The 20,535-nt window shown below is 40.8% G+C and overlaps 2 protein-coding genes across 3 annotated transcripts; one reads left to right on the top strand and one right to left on the bottom strand.

Annotated features, from left to right (window-relative positions):
* The first annotated feature begins 2,440 nt into the window (after positions 1-2,440).
* LOC130116122 (T-cell surface glycoprotein CD3 gamma chain-like) lies at positions 2,441-5,167 on the top strand. 2 transcript variants are annotated; one of them, XM_056284071.1, is made up of 7 exons: positions 2,441-2,511; positions 2,873-2,991; positions 3,196-3,216; positions 3,420-3,617; positions 3,923-4,066; positions 4,473-4,537; positions 4,676-5,167. In XM_056284071.1, exons 2-7 carry the CDS (start codon positions 2,937-2,939, stop codon positions 4,727-4,729), a joined length of 537 nt encoding a protein of 178 aa, XP_056140046.1. In that variant the 5' UTR covers positions 2,441-2,511; positions 2,873-2,936; the 3' UTR covers positions 4,730-5,167. The 2 variants fall into 2 exon arrangements, with proteins under 2 accessions (XP_056140046.1, XP_056140047.1); XM_056284072.1 differs by lacking the exon at positions 2,441-2,511 and having other exon boundaries at positions 2,860-2,991.
* Positions 5,168-10,434: 5,267 nt separating this feature from the next.
* LOC130116096 (T-cell surface glycoprotein CD3 epsilon chain-like) lies at positions 10,435-14,225 on the bottom strand. The gene is made up of 5 exons (XM_056284039.1): positions 13,942-14,225; positions 12,889-13,095; positions 12,647-12,787; positions 11,902-11,957; positions 10,435-11,502 (listed from the first exon to the last, which is right to left on the bottom strand). Exons 1-5 carry the CDS (start codon positions 14,006-14,008, stop codon positions 11,443-11,445), a joined length of 531 nt encoding a protein of 176 aa, XP_056140014.1. The 5' UTR covers positions 14,009-14,225; the 3' UTR covers positions 10,435-11,442.
* Positions 14,226-20,535: the final 6,310 nt, after the last annotated feature.

Below are 20,535 nucleotides of genomic sequence, written 5' to 3'. Positions count from 1 at the left end.
GCATTTTACATCAGGTATTTTGTCTGAAAATTCATGTTTTATAATATTCGATGGCAGCCATACACTCCATGTTTGAATGTCTCTCTCATTGATGATCCCCAAAACACAAACACCCCCACCGGCCCATTTCCCAACTTAACTAGTAAGTAAAACACATAAAACACAAAACACATAAAACGCTTGTCCTGCTGTAGTTTTAAAAAAGACCCACCAGGGAGCGCACTGTGGCGATTTTTTTTCCAGACTCCGCTGAAAAACATGGCGGGGGGTGAGGGTTGGGGTGGGGTCTGATGAGGCAGGGAGTGATGAAGTAGTTGTGTAGTTTCAAGAACGTGCAGAAGAGGGTGGGAGTATGATAGGTGTGCGCGCATGCAATATCCGTGTGTGTGTGTGTGTGTGTGTGTGTGTGTGTGTGTGTGTGTGTGTGTGTGTGTGTGTGTGTGTGTGCGTGCGTGCCTGCCATATCAGTGTCGCCCCCCCTCGTCTTTTGAGTAGTAGGGATGTTGTGACAGGACTGTTGTTGTTGTTGCTGTAGGTGGTACAAAAAACATGTTTTCTTTGTTTTCTCTCCAGGATGTCAGAATGACAGATGAAGTTCCATCCCTCCATTATCCAAACCACTTATCCTTCTCTCAGGGTCGCGGGGATGCTGGAGCCTATCCCAGCAGTCATTGGGTGGTAGGTGGGGAGACACCCTGGACAGGCCGCCAGTCCATCACAGGGCCTATGCAGACTATGTAGACTATGCAGGGACTTCTCATTCCCAATTCCACGTGATACCTATGTTTTTGAAGACAATATAACGGTACACACATACATCTGTGTAAATATGTAGTTACAACCAGGTAAAAAGTACATTCAATGAAAGGGAAAACCTTCAATAAAGTCCATGAAAGGACTCCAGGCCAAAGCAAATTTTGTTTGGGTTTTATATATTTTATATCGGAGCTTTTCTAACGGTTGAAAGGACAGCACCTCCCTTAACCACTGCAAAGATGATGGTGCTTTATTCGACTTCCAGTTAAAAATCAGAAATAAAAAGAAAATCAACAGCAGGTGCCCAAAATGATAAAAGAAAAAAGGGGCCATATTGTCGGGGAAGTCAGTCCACACCATGGTTCAGTGCCTCAGACTGCTTCCTGAGACGTTACTGTCAGTAGGACCCCAAACCATTATGACATCACACACACCAGAGGAGAACACCTTGCACATTTACCAAGTATGTTCCAGGGCATATCACACTGGTCTAGCAGTCAAACTACAGTACGCTTATCACAATTGTTGAAGAGGAACTGTACACCAGAAATGCTACGTCTACTAAAAGTCAAGAGAGAAAATGGAAAAGATACTTTTAAGTAGAAAAGGTGTAAGATTTTGTTGGTTGACAAGATTTGACAGAAATCAAATGAATGGGGGGGGGTATAGAGAAGAACGTGAGAAAGAAACAGTGAGCGAGAGGGGGAGAATGGTAGAGTTCAGGTGTGTGTGTGTGTGTGTGTGTGTGTGTGTGTGTGTGTGTGTGTGTGTGTGTGTGTGTGTGTGTGTGTGTGTGTGTGTGTGTGTGTGTGTGCCAGGTGTTTGCTCTGGGTCACAGGCTGCTGTGGGCTCGGTCGTCCTCAAACAGGAAGTGTCGTGTTGTGGGAACGTGTCTGCTTCTTTTCTGCTGCTCTGAATTAAGCAGACGTTCCAAACAGTCACTCACAGCGGGACAAACACTTTGACTACATCTGGGATGTGTTTCCACAGGGAGCTGTGTACATCCCTTCCTTTATTCTCACCACGCGTTCCCCCGTCACATCCTCAAAATGGGAAAATGAACCAGAACACAAAAAGGCAAGGTGTCAGGAAAGGTTTGGCCTTTTGTGTTCTGTGCCATTTTTTAATTTTTTTTTTCCGAAAACGTGCCACTTGTAAAAATCATTTTCTGTGTGAGCCTTACGTCATGTTTACACTTCATTTATATATTACAAGGCATCCTTCTCCTTGGAGCTACTTTCCCTCCCAGCACCTACTGGAAAATGTTTTCCAGGTTGACACAGATCACTGAAAAAGATATTTGGATGGGTGTAGAAAGAGCCGTCTGCAACATAAACCTTCATATAGACTACTACGTACAACTGATGGTTTACATCTGAAGTGATTATCATATTCTACAGTCTAACAAATTAACATTTCTCTTGAGTTTATCTACATCAGACTCTCACATGAGTGAGATCCATTTGCAGACAACCGTGTTGGACGAGGCCGACATCCTCTGCTAGCAAACTGTGTGATGTGCAGGAAGTCACGGCAGCAAAGCGGCCCTAGATGCAAACATTAAACACAGCCTGATGAGACAGAGACAAGCACACACACACACACACACACACACACACACACACACACACACACACACACACACACACACACACACACACACACACGCGGACGCAGATACAGATGCAGAGACGAAGACATTGACAAGGGGATACCATTTTTTTGGGAAGAGACACGAAAAGATTTCATTTCAAGGTCATTATTTTACTTGTTTTTTGTGAATTTATCATCCATTTGATGCTTCTCCTTTTTTTTAAATTCATACAAACTCGTCAAGGACATGGTATTGACAGTATAGTGTTCACAGTTCACCATGCAAGGTAAGACAATGTGTGTGTTTGGTAAAGGCTGTGGGGTCTTCTGGTGTTAAACAAATGAGCTGGTGTGAAAGCCCATGTGATGCTAACACCAACACCACTCATCTAGCTAGAGGCACCCGAGCCTCTTACCTGGTTTTACACTAATTAGCTTTTATGAAATGGTTGAGCAGAAACACAAAATGGCACTCTTCCTGTCTCTCAACCGCTCTGGGCGTGGGCTCCTCCTTGCTGCACAGAGACAAGAGAAAGTACGAAAGTCCTGTTCATCTCACCAGGACGACCCAGAGGAGCGTGGAGACAATGAGGAGGCCGAAGACCATGCTTGTTTTTCTGTTGCTGATATGGACTTTAGCAGGTAGGCTTGGCTGGCATGGGACAACTAAAATGATCTGGAAAAAAATAATTTGTTTGAAAATAAATAAATAAACGTACAACAAAGAGGGTGTAAAATAGCACGTGTACTCGGACAAGGCTTGAAGATCACCGGAGCTGTTTTATCCAAGTGCCACTGAATCGCTCTCATTCCCTTCTTCTGTTTTCTTTCACCGTTCTCTTGCAGAGTTTGTCAGCTGTCAGGCCAGTACGTAAGACACCAAAAGCTGTTTCAGGGTGGGGTGGGGAAACATGATAGTCCCTGTAATCAACAGGTTTGTTAAGTGATTGCAATCATTTGGGATGGCTCGTAACGGATGCTAAAGTGGTCGCCCGAGAGAAACTTTTCTGGGGGAGCATAAGCTGAATGTCTGTTCTATTTGATGTTTGTTTGTTTTTTTGTCCCTTCAGTGAAGTCAAAACATGTCATAACAGTGAGAGAAACCTTTGCTGGAATTGAAATACACTGTCCTGAAAGTATTACAAAACCGGATGGTGAAAATGCGTCGAGTCCTCTGGCATTACCGTACGAAGATGAGTTCACAGGAGAGTACTCATGCATGTTTAACAAGTCAACTCCAAAAGAAAAGATTTATGTGAAATTTCGGAGTACGTACGACTTTTGATTTTTGATTTTTGATTTTCATGTTTCTATATTTCCATATATCTTCTTGTGCTATTTTATATGTAATAACACATGGTGTAAGCTTGTAGCTATTAGAAGCCAGTACCACTACTTGTACCTCATCAAATCATAGCACCACTATAATCAATAGCAGTTTGGGATGTGGACATACTGTAAAGAAGTGTGTGTGTGTGTGTGTGTGTGTGTGTGTGTGTGTGTGTGTGTGTGTGTGTGTGTGTGTGTGTGTGTGTGTGTGTGTGTGTGTGTGTGTGTGTGTGTGTGTGTGCAGCCTGTGAAAACTGCATAGATGTGGATATACTTGCAATAGGAGTCATTGTGGCAGTAGATCTGGGAATAACATTCCTGATAGGAATTGCTGTCTATTTCATCAACTCCCGTGCTACCACCAGTTCATCCACCACTGGCAAGAAGAGTAAGAGATATCTATCTATCTATCTATCTATCTATCTATCTATCTATCTATCTATCTATCTATCTATCTATCTATCTATCTATCTATCTATCTATCTATCTATCTATCTATCTATCTATCTATCTATCTATCTATCTATCTATCTATCTATCTATCTATCTATCTATCTATCTATCTATCTATCTATCTATCTATCTATCTATCTGTCTGTCTGTCTGTCTGTCTGTCTGTCTGTCCGTCCATCCGTCTAATGGAGATGGAGATAAAGTAGGGGAGGGGTAGAAGAGAAGCGTGTCGCCAGCAGCTGTGGGCACGTTTTTGATCATCAGTAAGACATAGCTGATTCTTGTTCTTGTCTATTCACACGTCCTCTCCTCATCGCTGCTCTTGTCTCTTGCTCTTGCAGGCTCTGATAAACAGCACCTCATCTCAAATGAGAGCAGCAGCAGAGGCTCAAGTGACACTTATCAGGTAAAATATGCCGTACCCGATTGTTAAAACAATCAGAGGACATAGGGAACTACCCTGCTGAACTCTTTCTTTGTGTCTTCTTTCTCTGTCCCCCTCTTCTCTCTTTGTCCCCTTTCTTTGTCTAACCCCTCCCATCAGCGTCTGAGACCTCGTGAAAGAGATGAGTATGATGTTGTTGCCAACAGAAAGTAGAAAGATGCGATGTGCTGTCTGTCCAAGTGGAACGTCAACTGGTGAGAAGAGCTCCCAGTACAACTACAACTGGGAGGTGGTGGTGGGGGGGGGTGTCAAATGACTGTCTGTAGCCTATATAAATATACATGTGCTTTCCTGTGTGTTCAGTTTCCTGGGTGAAAGTCATCTGTGAAAAAGATTTAATGGTCTTAAATATATGCCACCGCAGGACAAAGTCTCATTACTCATCACAGTGTTTTGTCTTTAGTATGTCTACTATTAAATGATGGATGTTGCCAAATGTTGAAATTCTCCCTTGTATTGAATGTAGTGATGCTGTCTGTGCACCCTGTACACTTGATGCTTTGTAGCTGTGTAACGTGAAGTGATCTGGACTATATTATGTTGTTCTTTGTAAATGGCTCTTAAGAACATTAAATTGATTTAATGTCACTATGCTGCAAATATTCCAGTACGCTTACTTCCTCTGTTGCCCTATAAACATTTACCTGAGCTGACATTATATATATATATATATATGTATATATCTTTGTTAAAAGAAACACTCAATGGTAGGGAAAGTGCTCAACAAATAAGGCGCAAAATAATCCAGTGAGTCAAGTAAATTCTTTATGAGACAGTACAAGCCTGTTTCATGCCATAAGCAATCATCAGCTGTCAATAAAGGTACTCGACGAAAAGGACATACCATTACTGCCTCGTCATGCACATCACCTGCACAACGTCCAATGGGGAAGGGAGAGGTGCAACATACAAAAATTCAAAAACACGTGATCACTAACAGAGGTGCGACATTCAAAAATTCAAAAACACTTGATCGCTAACGGTCCAATGGGGGGGGGGGGTATTTGTCTGATTTATTTATAATTACAAAATAGGTGCTTATATCTATGTCTGCAACTGCTGGCCAATTCATTCCTGTTATTCAAGGTGGACATTTCTGGTTTGCAAAAAATAAAATATTTTTCAGTTAGACATAGATTGCACATTTTACTACTGGTTGAATATGCCCTGTTCTTTGGGAGGATTTTCCAGCTGGTTGAATAATTAATGTTTCTGTCCGCCAATTACCAAATATAACAGCTTAAAGATTCAATTCAATTCAAAACTTTATTGCAGACTCAGGGTCCATAACAGACAAAGACAAATAGGTAAAAGACAAACCCCAGACAATACAAAGAGCAAACATAATAAATAACATAAATGGAACAAATCAGTGTGTTATAAGAAGGCAGCTATACCAGTGGTCCCACTGCCGGGATTGGTAGCGTGTGGCACTGAGTCTTGTATTAGTTAAACCCTTGATGATTACATTATCAAAGTCACTGGGCTGGCAAATAAATTTATACATGAGATTTCTTAGAAGTGCCTGAAAGGTATTGACTCCTGCAGCCACAAACATTTCACTTGCACTACACCATCTAGGTCTTTTCAGCAGTATTCGAAGCCTCTCTAAGCTTGCTTTTAAAGATGTTACGTTCTTTAAACGGTTGTTTCTAAAGCTGCACGTGTGCATTAAACCTCTTTCTGAATGTTCCCTCTGTTAGACCGACGTATGTCTCTATTTTGCCGTTGTCATCTCTCGTCACCGTAGCTTGGTAGATAGCTCCCTTCCTCTGGCATTTTCTTTCGAGGGGGCATGAGTCGTTCACACGGCAGTTGCAGTTGGGGGAGTCCAACTGTGAAGAAGGTGTCATTTATTTGTTCATATGATTCTTGTGTTGTGGGATGATGTCATTTGTTGAATGTTAGGCATGCAGCTGTAACTAAATTTTGATGGTGTTCCTATTGAATATCTTCCTCAGTTGATGGTCCGGGGTAAAGCACTTATCCAAAAGTTAAAAAAACTGCTCACCGATGTTTGTGGCCACGGTGTCACTGTAGGGTGGGTTAGGTGATGTTTCATTTTCTGCTACGTTTGTATATATATATATATCAACACGCATACAGGAAAAAAGATTTTAATACATTGCAGTACAGGCCGGTTTCGGGCGTCTTGCACTCACCAGCTGCTTTCGTGTGAGACGCACAAAACAGGCCAGTACTACAATTTATTAAAATCTTTTTTCCTGTATCTGTGTTGATATTCCGCTTCTCATTTGTCGAGCACTCACAACACCATTGACTGTTTCGGGAAAAAAAATGTTATATATTTATACACACACACATAGTATATATATACACTACCGTTCAAAAGTTTGGGATCACCCAAACAATTTCGTGTTTTCCATGAAAAGTCACACTTATTCACCACCATATGTTGTGAAATGAATAGAAAATAGAGTCAAGACATTGACAAGGTTAGAAATAATGATTTGTATTTGAAATAAGATTTTTTTTACATCAAACTTTGCTTTCGTCAAAGAATCCTCCATTTGCAGCAATTACAGCATTGCAGACCTTTGGCATTCTAGCTGTTAATTTGTTGAGGTAATCTGGAGAAATTGCACCCCATGCTTCCAGAAGCAGCTCCCACAAGTTGGATTGGTTGGATGGGCACTTCTTTGAGCAGATTGAGTTTCTGGAGCATCACATTTGTGGGGTCAATTAAACGCTCAAAATGGCCAGAAAAAGAGAACTTTCATCTGAAACTCGACAGTCTATTCTTGTTCTTAGAAATGAAGGCTATTCCATGCGAGAAATTGCTAAGAAATTGAAGATTTCCTACACCGGTGTGTACTACTCCCTTCAGAGGACAGCACAAACAGGCTCTAACAGGTACTATTTAATGAAGATGCCAGTTGGGGACCTGTGAGGCGTCTGTTTCTCAAACTAGAGACTCTAATGTACTTATCTTCTTGCTCAGTTGTGCAACGCGGCCTCCCACTTCTTTTTCTACTCTGGTTAGAGCCTGTTTGTCCTGTCCTCTGAAGGGAGTAGTACACACCGGTGTAGGAAATCTTCAATTTCTTAGCAATTTCTCGCATGGAATAGCCTTCATTTCTAAGAACAAGAATAGACTGTCGAGTTTCAGATGAAAGTTCTCTTTTTCTGGCCATTTTGAGCGTTTAATTGACCCCACAAATGTGATGCTCCAGAAACTCAGTCTGCTCAAAGAAGTGCCTATCCAACCAATCCAACTTGTGGGAGCTGCTTCTGGAAGCATGGGGTGCAATTTCTCCAGATTACCTCAACAAATTAACAGCTAGAATGCCAAAGGTCTGCAATGCTGTAATTGCTGCAAATGGAGGATTCTTTGACGAAAGCAAAGTTTGATGTAAAAAAAATCTTATTTCAAATACAAATCATTATTTCTAACCTTGTCAATGTCTTGACTCTATTTTCTATTCATTTCACAACATATGGTGGTGAATAAGTGTGACTTTTCATGGAAAACACAAAATTGTTTGGGTGATCCCAAACTTTTGAACGGTAGTGTATATATATATACACACACACACACACACACACACACACACACACACACACACACACACACACACGTACATATACACTCACTGGCCACTTTATTAGGTACACCTTGCTAGTACCGGGTTGGACCCCCTTTTGCCTTCACAACTGCCTTAATCCTTCGTGGCATAGATTCAACAAGGTACTGGAAACATTCCTCAGAGAGTTTGGTCCATATTGACATGATAGCATCACGCAGTTGCTGCAGATTTGTCGGCTGCACATCCATGATGCAAATCTCCCGGTCCACCACATCCCAAAGGTGCTCTATTGGATTGAGATCTGGTGACTGTGGAGGCCATTTGAGTACAGTGAACTCATTGCCATTTTCAAGAAACCAGTCTGAGATGATTCGAGCTTTATGACATGGCGCGTTATCCTGCTGGAAGTAGCCATCAGAAGATGGGAACACTGTGGTCATAAAGGGATGGACATGGTCAGCAACAATACTCAGGTAGGCTGTGGCATTGACACGATGCTCAATTGGTACTAAGGGGCCCAAAGTGTGCCAAGAAAATATCCCCCACACCATTACACCACCACCAGCAGCCTGAACCGTTGATACAAGGCAGGATGGATCCATGCTTTCATGTTGTTGACGCCAAATTCTGACCCTACCATCCAAATATCGCAGCAGAAATCGAGACTCATCAGACCAGGCAACGTTTTTCCAATCTTCTATTGTCCAATTTTGGTGAGCCTGTGCGAATTGTAGCCTCAGTTTCCTGTTCTTAGCTGACAGGAGTGGCATCCGGTGTGGTCTTCTGCTGCTGTAGCCCATCTGCCTCAAGGTTTGACGTGTTGTGCGTTCAGAGATGCTCTTCTGCATACCTCGGTTGTAATGAGTGGTTATTTGAGTTACTGTTGCCTTTCTATCAGCTCGAACCAGTCTGGCCATTCTCCTCTGACCTCTGGCATCAACAAGGCATTTTCGCCCACAGAACTGCCGCTCACTGGATATTTTCTCTTTTTCGGACCATTCTCTGTAAACCCTAGAGATGGTTGTGCATGAAAATCCCAGTAGATCAGCAGTTTCTGAAATACTCAGACCAGCCCGTCTGGCACCAACAACCATGCCATGTTCAAAGTCACTTAAATCACCTTTCTTCCCCATTCTGATGCTCGGTTTGAACTGCAGCAGATCGTCTTGACCATGTCTACATGCCTAAATGCATTGAGTTGCTGCCATGTGATTGGCTGATTAGAAATTTGCGTTAACGAGCAGTTGGACAGGTGTGCCTAATAAAGTGGCCGGTGAGTGTATGTAATGCTTTAAATATGAAGATAAAGTGAAATGTTCTTACAAATAAATCTTCATAAATGTGCACTGCCATGTGGTAAATAATGTCCCCGGTTCATTTTAAGAAAATTCAAATGGTCCCTAATCTGTTTTTTTTCTAACTATTTGTTTGTTTGTCTTTTTTTTTCATTTCATACAATCTTGTGAGAGTGAGGGCAAGAAACTTTTTGTCCCAGGGGTCTATTTCAATCTGTTTCACCAGAGACGACGGAGCGGTTGAGTGGGTGAGTGGCAGATAGGAGAGCGGAAGGAACGAGGGAGGGCTAGAAATAAAGAAAAAAAGAGTATAAACAAATGATTGGAACAAGAATGGGGGGGGGGGGCACAAGGGACATTCAGGGGAAGCAGCGCACACACATCCAATAGATTACAATGTCACACACACACACACACACATCACCCTATCCTTGTGGGGACCCATCATTGACTACATTCATTCCCTAGTCCTTAACCATCATAACTACATGCCTAACTTTAACCCTTACCTTAACCTTAATCTAATCCTAATTCTCACCTTAACCCTAAACCCAAGTCCTAAACCGAAACTAGACACTTTTCCTCACGGGGACCTGTAAAATGTCCCAAGTTAGGTGGTTTCTGATTTCTGTATGCCAATGGGGACCACTCTCTCTCTCTCTCTCTCTCTCTCTCTCTCTCTCTCTCTCTCTCTCTCTCTCTCTCTCTCTCTCTCTCTCTCTCTCTCTCTCTCTCTCTCTCTCTCTCTCTCTCTCTCTCTCTCACAAACACACACACACACACACACACACACACACACACACACACACACACACACTAGCTGTAAGTCCATGCATGGGAGTTTGCCACAACTTCTCTGAGATAGGCCAAGAGAATTTGTTCTCTCTCATACATTTACATATATATGAACACAGCAGATGTAGACTCGTTTCATTAAGCACTGTCATGTGGGTGTAGTTCCATTGAAATCTACTCTGAGCTATGAAACAGTCAGACAAAACAAAAGGGACCAATCAGTCATCTTTATTTTGGTTGCAGATAAGACATCCAGTGGCATCTTGTTTTCAGCCTCCATTTCCGTCATCATCATCGTTACTGTTTTCTGCGGCAGGGCCGCAGGAACGCTGTGCAGGCAACCCGAGGCACATGCGTTGCTCATTCTTTCCATTTGTGTTGACTACTGTGTAAGATATACTCTGAAGAAAAAAATACTTCTAAATTTGTCAAACGTTTCTAAGAATACTGTGGTACGGTACTTTGATTATCAACAGTTAAAAATGTCAGTCACACGAGAAACAGGAACAATGGAAAGACAGCACAGATCATGGTGAGGGCGTACTATGCGAGCTGTGGTTTTGAGCCTGTGTACAACAAAGTATAGCTCTGTGTTTGTAAGAGCATCTGTTGGCTGCTTCCCACAACAAGCAAAGCTATGAAGACCAGGTTGCTCACTGTTAAATTCTAGGCCCATTCAGTTTTAACACTGTTCACTTCGGGTACGATCTCTCATGTTGGGTGTTAAGCTTGTTAGGCCTTGGGGACATGAAACAGGCAATGCAAAATAACTCGATACAACAAATTAGCAGGCCCACAGTCAATAGCAGATTGCTGCTGCCTGTGGTGACGTTGCAGGTTTCCAACAAAATCATTCAACCCAACAAAGTCATAGTGAAATTTGATTACAGTAGAAAACAGATATGTACAACAATATTTATCAATGTGTTTAAAGCAGCAACTATTCTATACCAGCAGTAACTATTCCATACCTGTGACGTGTACCTTGACGTGTACAGTGGTACCTTGTAAAGCGCTCCTCTAAGCAAGCCCATATAAAGTCATCAGTATCTCTATTCTGACACTATATCACCGTGTGCTATGTGAAAACCTCACAGTGTGGTTTTATGAACAAGTGTATGCAGGGTTTAGCTCTGTGAACCGGAAGTCCAGATGACTCTAGATGTCTCTAGATGACTCCAGATGTCTCCAAATGTCTCTCGGTGTCTCCAGATGACTCTAGATGACTCTAGCCAGTCCTGTGTACTGTAGAGTAAGTATCTGGGTTTCGGGTTTGAGGTCTCAGTGGCTGTAAAAACACAAACAATACAGATGGGTCATGTATTTTGTAGTGCCATTACCAATAACCTTTTACACGTGTATGTCAAAGGATTGCTGCAAATGTGCTTTTTGATGTTTGGGGGAAAACTAGACAGAATTGCTTACATGAAAAGCAAGATACACTGTGGAAAAATATTGACCAACTGCCTGCTAAACACTACAGTTGTTAACTACTTCTACGACTTCATGTATTGATTTCATTTTCAACTTACTGATTTTGTTTTCAATACCTTTTTTAAACAAATGATCAAAAAACTGAACAGCAAAAAACAAAAACAAAACAAAAACAAAAACAAAAACAAAAAACAAAAAACCGAAAAACAAATGCATTCCTTGTTCCAAAGTGAGACCCAATGGCTGCACCCACCTCATAGTCAGGTGAGGGGACAGGCGGACCGCTGCGACCTGCTGCCCGAGACGACCCTGTTGTGGATAAATCATATAACGTGGCTTTCATTGCGTGTGTTATCAGAAACAGTTTTAGTGTCAGTCTTGATGCATTTGCAGCAAAATGACTTACAGAGCTCTGTACTGAAATTCGATACCTGGCCCTTTGCTTTCAAAATGGCAAGGCCTTCAATCATGCTGACATAAACACCTGCTCATGGTCGGGTGTTTTGGAAGCATTTAGCAGCAAAAATCAGGCAATACTTGCTTTGCCCAAAACTGATTAATATGATGTTTTCAACTACAGCTGGACATCAGTTTTTATAACCCAGGACATGTAAATTTGCTTTACTATAATCTGTGTATTAACTGTACATATTCGACATTACCTCGCTGTGTGTAATCTATGATGGTACATTATAATTCAGTTACTCTTGTCTACTCTGTGCACTCGACACCTTTTGCATGTCTGTCTGTCCTGGAAGAGGGATCCTTCCTCTGCTGCTCTTCCTGAGGTTTCTCCCATTTCTTTCCCTAATAAGTTTTTTTTTTTTTTTGTAGGTTTCCTCATCTGAGTTGAGGGTCTAAGGACATGCATGGAATGTCATATATTCCACTGATTGTAAAGCTCTTTGGGACTAGTTTGTGATTTTGGGCTATACAAATAAATCATGGCCCCAAGAACATAGTGGCACTAGACAATTTGATTCAAAGTATGGCCCAACCTTTGGTAGATGTGCTTGTGGTTGAATCCTGCCTCTTGGCAGAGAAGAATGCCAGCAGAATCACAACTGTTGTTAGCGCTATGTCTCCAGCAACGATGAGGAAAACAATAATCCCGTTCATCTCATAGCAGTTTTCACACACTGGCAAGTGAAGGAGAAGTTTAAACGGAATGATGGAAACAACTGTCTCTTAACAGCAGTGGTGCTTAGTATGTGTGAAAACCAGCAAACGCTTTACTCACCTTTTCCTCTGACATAAAATTGGTAGATGTGACTATCATTAGTGCAACAGTAAACACCCTTGTTTTCCATGTTATACTGTTTGGTCAATGTATTTTCGTCATTTTCTGATTCTTTGTTGTTTCCTTTGTACCATGTCAAATCCTTCCATGGACAGATCATAGTAAACTTTATCCCCGAGAAGAATACACGTGGTTCAACTGGTGGTTCTAAAAAGGACACAATTTTAGCTTGAAAATGTTGTTTGAGCTTAACACGTGTGTGTGTGTGTGTGTGTGTGTGTGTGTGTATATGTGTGTGTGTGTATATGTATGTATATATATATATATATATGTGTGTGTGTGTGTGTGTGTGTGTGTGTGTGTGTGTGTGTGTGTGTGTGTGTGTGTGTGTGTATATATATAAATTCTGAGATAGTACAAGCCTGTTTCATGCCATAAGCAATGCTAATGATTGCTTAGGCTTGTGCTTAGGCTTAGGCTTAGGCAATCATGCTAATGATTGCTTAGGCTTGTGCTTGACAGGCTTGTGCTGTCTCATAAAGAATTTAGTTTACTCACTGGATTTTATATATATATATATGTATATGTATATGTATATACTATATATGATCAAACAGTATAATATTAAGGTAATTTTCTTAAAAATGTTCATTACAAATAATATTGTGAGTCACTGCTTTAATCAGTAGTTGTAGTATACACACTGTATACACATAAATACATACATGTATGTTTTAACCTGCACATTTCAAGGGTAGTCACAAATACTTCACAAAGGCAACAAGGCATGAAAGCAGCCAAAGCAACATTAAGCAGACAAGACATACAGCAGATTGGCATAGAACTAAATTTACAGAGCAGCAAATACAGTATGCAGCACAGGACAAAATCAGGCATAACTGAGAAAGTTGTAGAATGCCTCTTCCATAGACTCGTATGTTTCTTATCAGGAGATGTGGTGGTCTGAATCTAGTATGGATAATGTAAGAAGGGCCACATACTAAATAAATAATACAATGACAAAGAACAAGCAGGAAACAGTTTTATATTTACCATCATCACCCTTCACAGCAGTCCTGAGCATGAGGAAGGCAACAAGCATGCAGCCAAGTCTGGTCATTTTCTCAGGATTGCCTTTCTCGTCTCGTTTGCCTCTTTGAATGTATAAGCTATGTTGAAAACTAGAAAACGGTCTCGACAAACTTGGTAAGCAGGAAAACTCATCAAAGTAGACCAAATATTTTTTTTTTTAAATCTCTTTGTCTGCGTGTGTCATGCACGCACTCACACCACCAGTACAAGCATCTACCCACAGGAAGTGTGTTTTCTCACCATCCCTTTTCGAACCCCAAAATGATTGTGAGCTTTATTTGAATATGGTACATATAATATATTCATATGGCGGTGTAGGTTTTTTTCTCTTTTTTGGGGGATTTTTCATGGCAGTTTGACTATTTTGCATAGTTAGGCAAGTGTGTATTTTAGAAATTGATGCTTGATTTATTTCCTGCAATTCTCATTGTCAATATTCAACACTGCAAAATCTTTGAGCAAAACGCTTCTATATTTTAGCCATTCAAAATACATTAATATTTACATTAAGACAGGCTTTTTGATCTTTTTGACAGGCGTGTGAACTCCTAATACACATAAAAGTGCAGGTCTGCCCCCAAGTGGTATGGATCAGTAACCAGTCAGTTTTCATAATTATCCATTGCATAAAATAAAAGAAAAAAAACTATGCATTAACATTCTTTGCCTTTTAGAAATCGGCCCCCTGTCTTTGGACTTCAGACCAGTTCAGGGTTTGATTTATGATGTGAGAACTCCCCCCTTTTTCTCCCCAGTTGTATAGGTCACAGCAAGAAGGTCCTGGGTTTGAGCCTCAGGGTAGTCCAACCTTGGGGGTCATCCCAGGTCATCCTCTGTGTGGAGTTTGCATGTTCTCCCTGTGTCTGCATGGGTTTCCTCCGGGTGCTCCGGTTTCCTCCCACAGTCCAAAGACATGCAGGTCAGGTGAATCGGCTGTCCTAAAATTGTCCCTAGGTGTAAATTGTGTGTGTTGGCCCTGTGATGGCCTGGCGGCCTGTCCAGGGTGTCTCCCCGCCTGCTGCCCAATGACTGCTGGGATAGGCTCCAGCATCCCCGCGACCCTGAGAGCAGGATAAGTGGTTTGGATAATGGATGGATGTATCCGGCCAATTACCCTAATTTTCTGAGCCGTCCCAGTCACTGCTCCACCCCCTCTGCTGATGCGGGGAGGGCTACACTGCAGACTACCACATGTCTCCTCCTATACATGTGGAGTTGCCAGCCGCTTCTTTTCACCTGACAGTGAGGAGTTTCGCCAGGAGGCATAGCGTGCGGTAGGATCATGCTATTCCCCCAGGACACATACCCACATCCGGCTTCCCACCCGCAGACACGGCTAATTTTCTTTTTTTGATAATTCTTTATTTCAAACTGTCAACATACATAATAACAAAAGAAGACAACAGAATCAAATGAATAATGGGTAAAATACAACGATGAGCAGTGTCAAACAGAAACAAAGAAAAAAATCTAGGATGGAGAGAAAAAAGCGAGTATATGACAATAAATTCACTTAAAAACACTGCAAACATTCATTGCTTTAATAGCTTTTTTGTTTTGAGAGGAAAAAATCATTGACACATATTGTACCATTTTTGTTCATAAATACAAAGAAATTAGGTTTGTTTTGTTTGTAAATTTACATTTGTGAATGTGGAAATGGCAAGAAGTAGAATTAGATTAATCAGAAAAAAATGCATTAACGTCTTGGTCACTATAATCATAGCAACCAAATAGCCTATAGTATTTCTATAATGAAGAGCAAAATCTGAGAACATTTTGTCAACTATAAAATGATTGACATCTTTTCACAGCTTATATGTAAAAGTACAAGACCAAAATAAATGGGAGCAAGTTTCAGGATGTAATTCATAGAAAGAGCAATTTACATCTACTATGTCACTCTTTAACTTTTGAAAGAAACATTTAACTGGATAGAATCTATGGATCAACTTAAATGAAACTTTTTTGACCTTATTTGTTAGGAGGAACTTTTATGGTAAGGACCAGGTTTCTTCCAGTCAATATTAAAATGTTGCTGGAGGAACAGAAACGATGTTGGCCTGAAACAAAGCTCTTAATCTGGAATTCATACCTCTATGAAAAGGAAAACAAACTTTTCCTAATGGAGATTGAACTGGGTCAGGGGTGACATTGACAAGGGCATAGAGAAGTCAACATTCCTAAATAACATGTATATATACCAGATGGGATAGCATTGAAAACTATAGAAAACTCTTTTGGGGTTATACCTGGCAAGAAATTCTGAGTAGTTGTATAATAGCACTTCTTTATTAAACAACTGACTCACTAGTATCATGCCATTGTTAAACCATTTATCATAAAATAATGACTTATTCTTATATACAATACCACAGTTGTTCCAAATATAATATCTCTGCGGCTAGAAGATGTGCTTGTAAATCAGTGCCCAAGCCAAAAGAACCTGTTGGTGAAAACTGGAAAGTTTGAGCGGGATTTGTTTTGAATACGATACTTGCAATGCAGAATGAATTTTAGACCACCTAAATGTGAAAAAAAAGTGATGAGATGAAATTCCAAATAGAAGTAGTGTTTTTTTTAAGATATTGTTTGATCTAGTTTATTTTGAATGTATTGTTAAGCGAGCTGAAGTCTATAAAATTTAGCCCACCATTATATGTATTTAAAATGACAGATTTTCACATACAGTGGGTTTTGTTTTTCCATAAGAGATTGCCGAGCTTCCTGTCGATCGATTTACACACTGATATAATGATTGAACAGCATAGGTTAAATGAGACATACTTTACGCCTTAGTGAGCAGAACTCTGCCCTTCAGAGACAAGTATCTTTGTAACCAACGGTTATAAGCATTATTCTTTTGTGAGTTAAAACCATAAACATTAGCTATAATATAATTCAAGTTTGCAATTTCAAGTATAAGGAATATATAGTGGCCCTTTTTGTCGCAGTCAGAAATGAAAGTTTCCATTAAAACAGTTTTTCAGAATGCAAACACCAGCTGAGCGTTCTGACCCATGAGACAGCCGTAAAGCACACCCCCATTGTAATCTCCAGAAATTCGTATCTTGTTCAGTTGAGTGACATTCTTGTACAATACAAACATCAGTATTATATTGTTTGCAATATAGGAATGTAGCCTTACGTTTGACATGATTTCTTAGCCCTCTTGTGTAGTGAAATAATAGACAAAGACACAATGAATAAAAAGAAATAAAAAGAAGAGAAGGTAGTGTTAGATCAACTGAATGGCAATAGAAAACTTACAATCCCTGGGAATGTACTAACAGGGGAATGAAAACTGCAAACCTTTAAGAAAAATGTCAACATAAGGTGTAGAATCAAGTAACATTGTATGAACATGAGGATACATAACATCGTGCTCAATGTGGCAAATATCCCCTGGAAAGTCTTAAGAACACTATTTTTCTCATTTTTTTTTAAAGATAGAGGTAAATAAACAAATAAAAATAGCTGCTTTTAACTACACCATGTGTTATCTTTTCTGACATGTCACTCCATGGAGTGACACGTCCTCAGCAAAAAACTTTGGACCAGTCATATCTAAATCACTTGTTACATGCTTGTGATGTAATCACTTGGACATTACAAACCCCATATGACTTTTTATAAGGTGAGGAAGACTTTCTGAGATTGCATCACAAACAGTTGCAAATTCTTTATAAATGACAGGGAGGAAAGTTGTGTGTTGCCATAAATGCGTCATACATATATAATATACCAGTGCTATCAAAGCTATTGTGGCAGGATGAGGAAAAACACAGGAGTCGAAGGCGAGTTTGAACTTTATTCCTCAGCTCCAAAACCAAACTGAAACAGGAACAACCCTGCACCAGAGAGCCCGGGAACGTAAACCACGCCCCCAGCTCACAACCCTGCTGGGTGAGAGGCATAGCCCCTATAGTCCATGGGCCAGAGCCCAAAATTTCCTATTTCGGTACACTCAAGGTGGCAAAACTTACTTATAATTTTTGAAAGGATCCATGTCTGTAGATGATATTTTGGTATGATAACCATTCCTGAGTGGCAGCTGTATCACAGTTATCAGCTCATGAAGTTAACCACCCCCTAAAGTAAATTGCATTTTAGACGCTGGTGCATATCCTGGTTTAGCCTCATGGTGAGGACATTTTTCAATGTTCTATAATATTGTCTTTGGTATCATTTTAAAGGGGACCTTCTTAGCTTTCATTCAAGCCCTGTTGTGGATATTTCTCACAAATATAGAGGTCACTTGAGCTCTTCAACCCGTCAATAACACACATCTTTCTGCAATGTTCGCCTAAACTATATACTTTCTTTTAGCCCTGTGGCATCTAGGAATATCAGGGACACAAAACACAAAAACTGGAATACTCACAGGACTGTAAAGATTCAGGAAATGTATAATATACCCATACTATTTCATTGTGTGAGGTGATTGTGAACCTTAAATTAGAAGGGCATTATTACTAAGAAACTAACTAGACCAAAGCCAGTTAGTCCATGGGTCAGACCAGATATCGATATCACCCAAGGTGACACAACTTCACTGGTGCCATTTTATTTGGTACACTAACAGAAGTAAAATAATACATGATAACCTTTCCAAATGAGCAGCTATTTCATTTTTCTTTCAAGAAACCTGTTTCTGTGCCTCTCACGATTGTGTATTTGCCCAGATTTTTACAAATATAGCATTTCAACACCCCTGGTACTGATTAGCCTAGCTTAAACTCTGGGACAGTTCTTAGTTGGCCAACAACCAAGGATAACCAGTACTGTGTACTTCCATTCATTGTGCTAAGCTAGGCTAACGTGCAGCCAGATAGCTTTCTACTAAACACATATAGAGGAAACTGGTATCTATCTTCTTGTCTCACTCTGGAGAAGATTGTAAGCTAATTTCCCATAATGTTAGCATGTTCTTTTAATGTATATGTTAATATGATTAGTTAAAGTGGCTACGAGGAACTTTCATCTTGTGTTGATTTTAGCGGCCTCATGTGGACAAAATACAGCTGTTGCATAGCAACTAGGTAATGTATCTATTTGTGGCTATGTAAGATAAATAATGGTAATATGATGCTGGTGAAGCAAAGTAAACTTTGTTTTAGTAGTGTTCATACACCTAAGTTACATGTATTTGTTTGTATGTGGCAGGTGAAAACTGACTGAATATGGCCACTGGTGAACAAGCAAGTTTTTACCCAATACCAAAGCGCCCATGGGTGGAGTGCATTATCCACTGTTCTGATGATACAGATAAGCTGGTTTCACTACAAAGTGTCGACTCATGGAGAACTCTGCTCAGGGCAGCTCAGATAGGAAATCATGCACCAGTTTTGAAACTGGCAAAAGACATTCCCGAGGGACAGATTCCAGCAATCTACTACCACAGAAAGTGTCGCAGTATCTTCACTATGAAGCAAATTCTTGATGGCCTCCTTGCAAAAGAAAAGAAAAGTTGTGTCTCTGCTGAAGAGAAACAATCTAAGAGAGTAGCTCGACATGCTCCAAGTACATCTAGGACTTATGATGCAGAGTGCATATGTTGTCAGAAAAACAGCAAATATTCCAAGAGACAGAATACGAGAGAAGTACTGGTGCAGTGTCGAGAACTGCAAGCTGATGCACAGATCAGGAGTGCAGCCACAAAGAAAAGGGACAGCAGAATCCTTGCCATTGTGAGTAGAGACCTTGTAGCAGCTGAAGGGCACTACCACAGGTCATGCTATAGACTTTACACCAAAGAAGAGGTTTCCAAAGGAGAGGTTGCCAGCAATGAAGATGATGATGCTGCAGCCCAGTATGAAGCTGCTGTGAATAAGGCATACAATGAGCTGTTCCTCTTCATCAGGATGGAGCTTTTTGGCAATCCTCAAGTGATGACAATGACTGATCTCTCTTCTAGACTGGTAGCTTCAATGAACTCCCAAGGCATTGCCCAAGTCAAGGAATCAACCAAGAAGCACATAAGGCGAAACCTGGAGAGTGAGTTTGCTGGAGCCTTGCAGATATTCCCTGATGAGAAAGGAAAATTCCTCCTCTATCCCGATAACTTGTCCATGAGGGAACTTGCCAAAGAAAATCAGTCTCTCAAAAGGGAGCTGCAGACCCTGAAAAGTGTCAGTGCACAAGATGTTATAGCCAAAGCAGCCATCAAATTGAGAGCAGACATTAAAAGTCAAGATGTTCCTCAAACCTGGCCGCCTGAAGTCAAACCAGAAGCAGAATGTCCTACCATTCCAGAGTCGCTCATTATCTTCCTGTACTCTCTACTCACAGGCTCAAATGATCCTGATCATGCATCCCAGAGAGTGCAGTGCCTTCTGCAGTCATTTGGCCATGACATAGTATATGCAGTGACATGTGGAAATACCAAGCCTTCCAAGCACATTGTTCTGCCATTCAGTGTCAAATCGTTGACAGGAAATGTAGAGTTGATAAACATCCTCAACCGACTTGGTCACAGTGTGTCCTATTCACAGATGGAAGAGATCAACACTGCCCTGTGTCTCCAGAAACTCTCATCATCAGGGAGTGGCATTG

This window comes from Lampris incognitus, chromosome 7 (assembly GCF_029633865.1).
Source record: "Lampris incognitus isolate fLamInc1 chromosome 7, fLamInc1.hap2, whole genome shotgun sequence".
Taxonomy (NCBI): domain Eukaryota; kingdom Metazoa; phylum Chordata; class Actinopteri; order Lampriformes; family Lampridae; genus Lampris; species Lampris incognitus.
This window is presented reverse-complemented; position numbering and strand designations above follow the sequence as displayed.